Source organism: Atta cephalotes (assembly GCF_000143395.1).
Source record: "Atta cephalotes unplaced genomic scaffold scaffold00012, whole genome shotgun sequence".
Classification (NCBI taxonomy): Eukaryota; Metazoa; Arthropoda; class Insecta; order Hymenoptera; family Formicidae; genus Atta; species Atta cephalotes.
The window spans coordinates 442,599-450,394 of NW_012130076.1; the positions used below are offsets into that span (position 1 = coordinate 442,599).

The window sequence follows — 7,796 nt, forward strand, 5'->3', positions numbered from 1 at the left end:
AGTATGAGGCACGTATTGAATAATCACCGTAGTTATATTCAACAGCGAGAAACTTAAATATGCTAAATATTAAACATTGTATGACAATTTAGAGAAAGAAAAAATCGTCTTGTTTTCTAAAATTATAATACTAGAAATGTAGGTTATAATAGAGTAGGTTATATTACGAATATTATTCGAATTCGTATATGTAACAATGCGTCAAATTTTAGTACGCACGATTAAATATAAAACTATAAAGAAATTACGCGCGGTTCTTGAAAAATATCTGTCAAAATTTCGTAAGTTAAATCAAGTATCTACTTGCAATTGTAACAATACAATTAACACATAATTCAGAGGTATTCTATATCACACAATAAAAACAAATAAAAGTCCCTATTGAAATGGTTGATTTGCAGAGCGCAATTCTTTTTGTCAACTTGAAACTCTCTTACTGAAACAAGAAAATGAAATCGTTTAAGTGAAATAGCAGATGATGTAGCGCATCGTCATTAACACATCAAAACCACGAGACTATATGATAGTAATTCTCCTCTTTGCGCTGTACTTTCTTTTTTAATCTCTCCCTCTCGTTTTTTCACGCGGATAAACAGTCAGTTACAATACCATGGATCGACTTGCGCTCTGTTTATGCTCCGCATGAAACAAGAATATCTCATTTCCATATTTTCGCCGATCCTGTCTGCGTCGTATACGAAGGCGCGTAATTCCAAGGGTAACTCGGTGAAACAGGTTTCTGCAGCTGATAGGGAATATTCACGGGATAATAATACACCGGATAGACAGCTTTAACTGGTTTATAAAGAATGGGATTGATCAAAGCGGTTTGCACACCATACGTGTGTTGCACGCTGGACGTTACAGGAATGGATTGCGCCGGATGCACTTGAGTGGGATTCGGCAGTAAAGGAGCGGTGATCGGATGTATCGATGTTGCGAGGGGAGCAACAGGTCGTAACGGTTGAATTGGCAAAGCTACCGGGGTGATTGCCGCTGGTGTTAGAGCAACCCCCGGTCGATTGGACGGTGAGACAGACGAAAGAGGTGGTGTTGTCGTCGTTGGCATCGAAGGTACTGATTCCGACGGTTTATGCTGCGATTCTGTGGGAATCGGTATCCCAAAATGGGTGGGCGATGTTTCGGGCCTAAAGGATCCGGATGTCAAGATGCTGGTACTGTAGCTGGGAGCCAAGTTGGTTCCCGTGATGAAAGTCGGTACGAATCCACCATAAATGGGGATCCCCGCGGGAGATCCAGTCGCGGAAAAACCAGGCTGGTTAGAAGCGGGTTGTGATGATACTACTTGGACAGTACTATCACCCTTAGATGATTGCGATGAAGATTGCGTAGTGAAAACTCCCGCTGCTACCGTTGTTGTGGTCGGAGTTTGAGTAGTAGTCGGAATACCGTAGTTAACGGGTAATCTCAAGGGGTTGATTGTGGTCTCTGGTAGAAAGGTAGACTGGCTGAACGCGGTGTTTTCAGAGCCAACAGTTGTAGATTGCGACGTCGTGGGAATACGCGGGTTTATTTGCTGATTTATGGAGGCCAAAAGTTCTTGATTCTGAATAAAACCTGCTTGATTCTGAGCATATCTTCCCGCCGTGTTTGCGCGCGGGTTAATCTGAGCCTGAGCGAGAGCCTGCTGCAATTGAATGATTAACCGATCTTTCTCTTGAGCCTGAATTTGTTCCAGAGTCTCTCGAGGATCGAGTGTTCCCGATGCATATGACGGCAACGCATCACGGTATTCCTCAGAGTTCGACGAGGTACTCTCAAACTGACCATTTAGATTATGAATTTGATTACCGATATTCTGAAATTGATTATTGCTGGGCGCAAAGTCTTGATTGCTTGCGGGTGCGCCGTAAAGTTGCTGGATCGCTTGTGCGTTCTCAGACAGGAAGAACGCGGCGTCGGAAATTTGATTCTGCGCGAAATTCTGGCTCTGTGAGCTTGTACCGTGAATTTGTCCCTGATTTGGAATGTTCTGTGAATTGAAATTATTCGTCGGAGAATAAACCGGCAGCTTTTGATTTTGCGGCGGTAAATAATTAGCGGTGTGCATGCCAAATGGCTCATTATTTTGACTAGCAATCGGATTGACCTCCGTAAAATCAACGTTTCTAATCGGGCTCGGTATTTCCTGTTTCACCAGTCCTGTTCCACCGAAATTGCTTGATTGCTGTTGATTGATATTGTACTGCAATTTATTCTGATGTTGCTGAGCATGATATTCATGTGTGGCCTGATTGGAAGTTGAGTGAATGATAGGAGATCCATATTTTGTAAACGGTCTGTTCAATTGGCCAGGAACCTTAAATGCTATTTGACTTCTGGATGGTTGCGTTTGAATGCGAAACCGAGCATTTGAAGAGACATGATTCGGCCTGTTATAAATGTATCCGGAATCTCGTTTCCGTTGCACGTCGAATTGCTTGGAATTGGATTTAACTTGAATTTCGCCAAGATTCACCACTTCCAGCTTCGTGATTTCCGACTTCTGCATTTCGGCTTTCTGCTTAGCTTGCGTCAGCGAAAGCATTAATACGCAAACATAGATGACCTAAGAATGAATTATATTTTTTGCATAAAAATAGCTAAATATTATAATATAAAACTAAACAGAGGTATAATTAAAATAGAATAAATATTTAAATTAAGTGTATAGGAAGTAAATTAAAAAAATATATATGTAGCGGAAAGTTGACATAGGTCTTCTAAAAAGCCCTAATTTTTCGGAAATTAAATATTTTTTATTAATACTGATAGAAACATGATCTGTTTATAGATGATTATAATAAAAAAACTCATAATTCAGATAGTTGTCATAATTCATGTAGCTTGTTTTTATACAAAATCAGCTAAAAATGAATTCTACAAATGCGAAAATAAATTCTTACGATTTTTCTTGCCAATTACACTGTAGTTTAAGTGTAATAGTAGTTATATTATTGATAATATTAAATCGTTTTATATGCTTGCAGTTAATTAGTTTTATTTATATTTTTTTTGTTATTTTTTTCATAATAGAGTTTTAATTATAAAATTATGCAGCATACACTTATTTATAACGGACCACAAGATCATAGATTTTAGATTAATCTTTACAGTATCACGTTATAGGCATTATAGTATCAAATAGCCTTATCTAGCAATCGTATATTTATGGAAGACCCTAAAGAAAACTTTCGCGTTATATATTTGCATTTTACAGAATAACATAAAGTATGCATTTAAATCTACAAAAAGTTTTTCATATTGAAAAAATTTTTTTAAATCTTATACATTCACTTATAAATATTTTGTAAAACTTTTCTGTGAAAGAAAAAAAATAAGAATATGTGGCATTATATATTATTATTTTGGGACCCATTTAGCTAAGTGATCATTTTTATCTTAATGTATCTTTGTTCCAACTAATATTTTTAAATAATGAAAACTTACAATTAAAACTTACAATTAAAAAGAAAAAAGATACATGTTTTTTAAATATCATTAATTAATTATTTGTCTATTTATTGTATATATACGAGAAATATTGGGAGTACAAATTAATTCAGTCCGTTTTTTTGTGCATTTATTTCAAAACAAAATGAATGAACAGATTAATTAATTAAAGTATTGTCCATCGCTGCCTACTGCTTTTTCCCATCTCTCAATTTTCGAATTCCATCTCGAAAAAATGATTCATCTTTGGAGGCGATCCAATTTTGGAGCCAATTTTCGATTTCTGCGAAAGAAGTGAACCGGTGACTTGCTGCATCCTTCGGAACAACCAATAATCAGAAAGAGCAATGTCCGGAGAATACGGCGAGAGCGGTAAAACATCCCATTTGAGCGTTTCCAAATATTTTTTTATGACTTTAGCGACATGAGGTCGAGCGTTGTCATGAAGAAGAATAATTTTATCTCATGTCTTTGCTCATATTCCGGCCGTTTTTCTCTCAATGCACGGCTCAAACGAATCAATTGTAGCCGATACTGATCGCCCGTAATGGAATCGCCAGGTTTCAGCAACTCATAGTAAACAAGACCCTTTTGGTCCCACCAGATACAGAGCATGATTTTCGAACCATGAATGTTCGGCCGTGGTATTGATGTTGAGGTCGATGGCAACGATTGACTGGGCTTAGCGTAGTATTTTTTCTTCTTGGGATTGTCGTAGAATATCCACTTCTCATCTTCAGTCACAATCCGATGCAAAACAATCCTTCTCTGTTGTCTTTGAATCAGCTGTTCGCAAGTGAAAAATCGCCTTTCAACGTCTCCCGGTTTCAGTTCATAAGGCACTCAATTTCCTTGTTTTTGAATCATTCCCATGGCTCTCAATCATACAGAAACGGCTTGTTGAGTTACCCCCAATAATTCTGCAAGCTCCTCTTACGTGAGTTGACTCTGATCTTCTTCGAGTAATGCCTTTAATTCTTTGTCTTCGAATTTTTTTGGCTGTCCAAAGCGAGGCTTGTCTTCAACGCTAAAATCTCCATCCTTGAAACGTCGAAACCATTCCCTACATGATTTATCAGTTGGAGCAGTGTCACCATAAACTTCGACAAGCATTCAATGGGCTTCAGCCGCACTTTTCTTCCAATTAAAGAAAATCAAAACTTCTCGCAAATGCTGCTTGGTTAACACAAAATTCGACATTTTAAATACAGTAAAAATCAAGGTTTTTGTATGAAACTCAAAGCAATATAAACTGAATATTATTAGCAGATGTTTAACCTCTCTCTGAAACCGCTAAAATCAGCTGTCACTATGAACCATTCACAACAGCTGGAGCTATCTTTAGAGAAACGGACCGAATTAATTTGTACTCCCAATATATAAAAATATTTTAAAATAAATTCATACATGAAATATTAATAAAATTTTGTATTGTATAAAAATTGAATGCGTCAAAATTTTTTTATAGTTCCGTATTACTTATATGTATACGGATCAATATGCGAATGGACAACATATGTAATATATATTACATATATATATTATCAAAGAAAGTTTTATAATTAAGATTATTACATACCAGAAAGAGCCGCATTTTTAAATTCATATAATCCTTCTCGCACTTAACACTACACTGAGGCTGTCTTCTTTAATGAGAAACTACGCTATTTCCCACGAGGTCTCGACATTGAATTAGACTGCGCAACTCAAGAAACTAATTTGTTTAAGGATGGACAAGTCCAGGCCGACTAAGACTACAGCTATACCAGCACATGTATAAATACAATCGGGTCGCGACCATCCACGAATTACAATAGACTTTCTTACGGGCTTTCTTCGATTGAACTTAGGCAATACTGTTACGGATTTGTGACGTTATACATATCGATGCAAAGAATGTCGTATTCGGTATAGTCCTGTAATCGAAATTTTGTAGCTGCTTACTAAAGTCTTATTCTCGTTAACGTGTATGTGTGATTGTTATAAATGTAAAAATAAAAATGCCATTGTTCTTTAAAATAAAAAATTTTAACGATAAAAAAATCGGACACTAAATATATATTTATAAATATACAATAATACATTTGTAACTATTAATGTATACTATTATGTATACTATTAATGTATAACTATTATGTATACTATTAATTGTCATTTGTTAAAATTAAGAGCTCTAAAATCTGTTAAAACGTCCAAATTAAATCGAAAGATATACTCTCTGGGGCCCAACAATAGAATCAATAATCTTGCGCGTAATTTAGCGAAATTCAATATAAAACGCACCTCATCTTATTAAAATCTTCAACCAATGAATCTACATGACAGGAATGAATTTACATGACAATAATAATAAAGCGCAACTAAAAGTCCGTGAAAGATTAAGTTGACCTATTAATTACTATAAAAGACACAGAAGAAAAATTTAAAATCAAGACTTTTTTCTTTTTTTATAGAAAGGTACAAACATAATTGTGTTTCGTTCATGATAAAGAGTAGCCCAAATATCGCTTCATCCATCGTGGATATTATGAGGATAATACGTATTAATAGAAAAGTGATACTTCTCAAAATTAGTGACTTTTCAGTAGAGCACTTTTTGAATTCTGAATTAAAACATTTTAATTAGTATGAGTAATTTCTGTAACTTTATTTTCTTTTTATATTATACTTTCAATTATAGTTCTTTAATAAACTATATCATGAGTTTTCAGAATTCGAATACTAACTTTAACTAAATTCCATCTTCTTATTAGAATTGTAATACTTTTCTGTATAAACAAAAATAAGCCATATGTATATGTCATTTTCCCACAAAATGTATTAGCTTTTGAGATCCAATTTTCCTTCATTATCTCAAAAAAATTCTAATTCTTGACTTCCCAGATAACACAAAATCTAAAATTGATACAAAAGATATCTTTAAAACGTCTTTTAGACATCAAAAATGGCTTATATCTTAATTTTAGACACTGTATTGTCTGGGTTATGTCATTTTTCTATCAATGTAACGATATATACAATATATAAAACAAGTAAAGAAAGCAAATATAAAAAGTCGATACTTGTGATTATCCTCTTTCCATTCGTAAGTTATACTCTCAGGAAAATAAGGTAGAGGAAACAAACGTCGTCGTGAACTTCCGACGAGGTCACGGCGGGGATGTCACGTGAAATGCAATGAACGACTCCGGCGTAATATTCCGATCACGCTCCCTGATATGCTTTCCCAGTCTTCTCACCCGAGTCTCCCAGTGAAAGTCTATGGGCGAAGTCTTCAAGCCTCAAGGAATACGGAATAAGCGATGTTCCCGTTCGTAAGGACATATGTTGTGTAACGTGTCGAGATTACGCGTAAATCGAATCGCCACGCCATGTCAGTTCCGATATCTCGAGTGAAGTATTCCGAATACGCCTGTACGTATTACGTGGACACGATTTAATGTTCTGCGAATCAAAAGTTGGATAACGTTGCGCTCGTCGACTTTCTTCGACGATAGAATTCGTAAATAAGTAATTTGGAAGAATGTAACTTAGAATGTAACTTAATTATGCATTGAAACATATCGTGCGCTGTATAAAAAAATAATTTGATATTTCGAAAGTTTTTAGATAATTCTTAGTTTTCTTGTTTTAGATTGGATCATCTGTGGCACTAAAAGTTTGTTGTTTATTCAGAAATTTTGTCAAAAAATATTGCTTAATATTTAAATTTATACTCTCTAATAAATCATTTTAGAAAAGATAATAAACTATATTTTAACTGTAATTATAGTTAAGTTCAGATATTTAGTTTAGAAAGATATATATATTTAACATTAATATTACCAAAATTCGAGACAAATTTTAGTGTATACACAATTTAAGATTTTCATAAATATTCAAATTAGTATTTTTGTTTAATAAAATTAAAAATCAAGTTTGCTATTTATTTATTACTGTGATCGAATAGTACCGGAACTGGATCAATAAAATGTAAACTATATATTTATTTATTTAAATTTATTTCGTCTTCTTTAAAATAATTCCTTCTCATTGTAATACGTCTATATCTATACTTATTAATGTTTTTTTCAATTAATGTTTTTTCCAATTGCAAATCATCAAAGAAGTATCTTCTATAATCGATTTTAGATAACCTTTGAAGCGTATAGCATATTCTCTTTTATCGTATCTATCGATTCAAAACTGTATAATCATAGCTAATATAAATCAAGGCTAATGAGAAATGACAGACACAAGATCTTGAAATAATGAAATTTATGAATATTTTGTTGATAAATGTATCAAGAAGATTAGATATATAATTATTCACAGAAATTATTCACAGAATTGTAATTTGAATA

The 7,796-nt window shown here is 34.1% G+C and overlaps 1 protein-coding gene across 1 annotated transcript; it reads right to left on the reverse strand.

Annotated features, from left to right (window-relative positions):
- Window positions 1–658: 658 nt before the first annotated feature.
- LOC105617172 lies at window positions 659–5,059 on the reverse strand. The gene is made up of 2 exons (XM_012198738.1): window positions 5,033–5,059; window positions 659–2,569 (listed from the first exon to the last, which is right to left on the reverse strand). Exons 1-2 carry the CDS (start codon window positions 5,057–5,059, stop codon window positions 659–661), a joined length of 1,938 nt encoding a protein of 645 aa, XP_012054128.1.
- Window positions 5,060–7,796: the final 2,737 nt, after the last annotated feature.

Excerpts from the sequence above, each read along its gene's own strand:
- LOC105617172 (XM_012198738.1), bottom strand. The coding sequence starts at position 5,059 with ATGAATTTAAAAATGCGGCTCTTTCTG. Across the intron at positions 2,570-5,032 it reads TAAAAATGCGGCTCTTTCTG|GTCATCTATGTTTGCGTATT; the intron begins GTATGTAATAAT and ends ATTCATTCTTAG.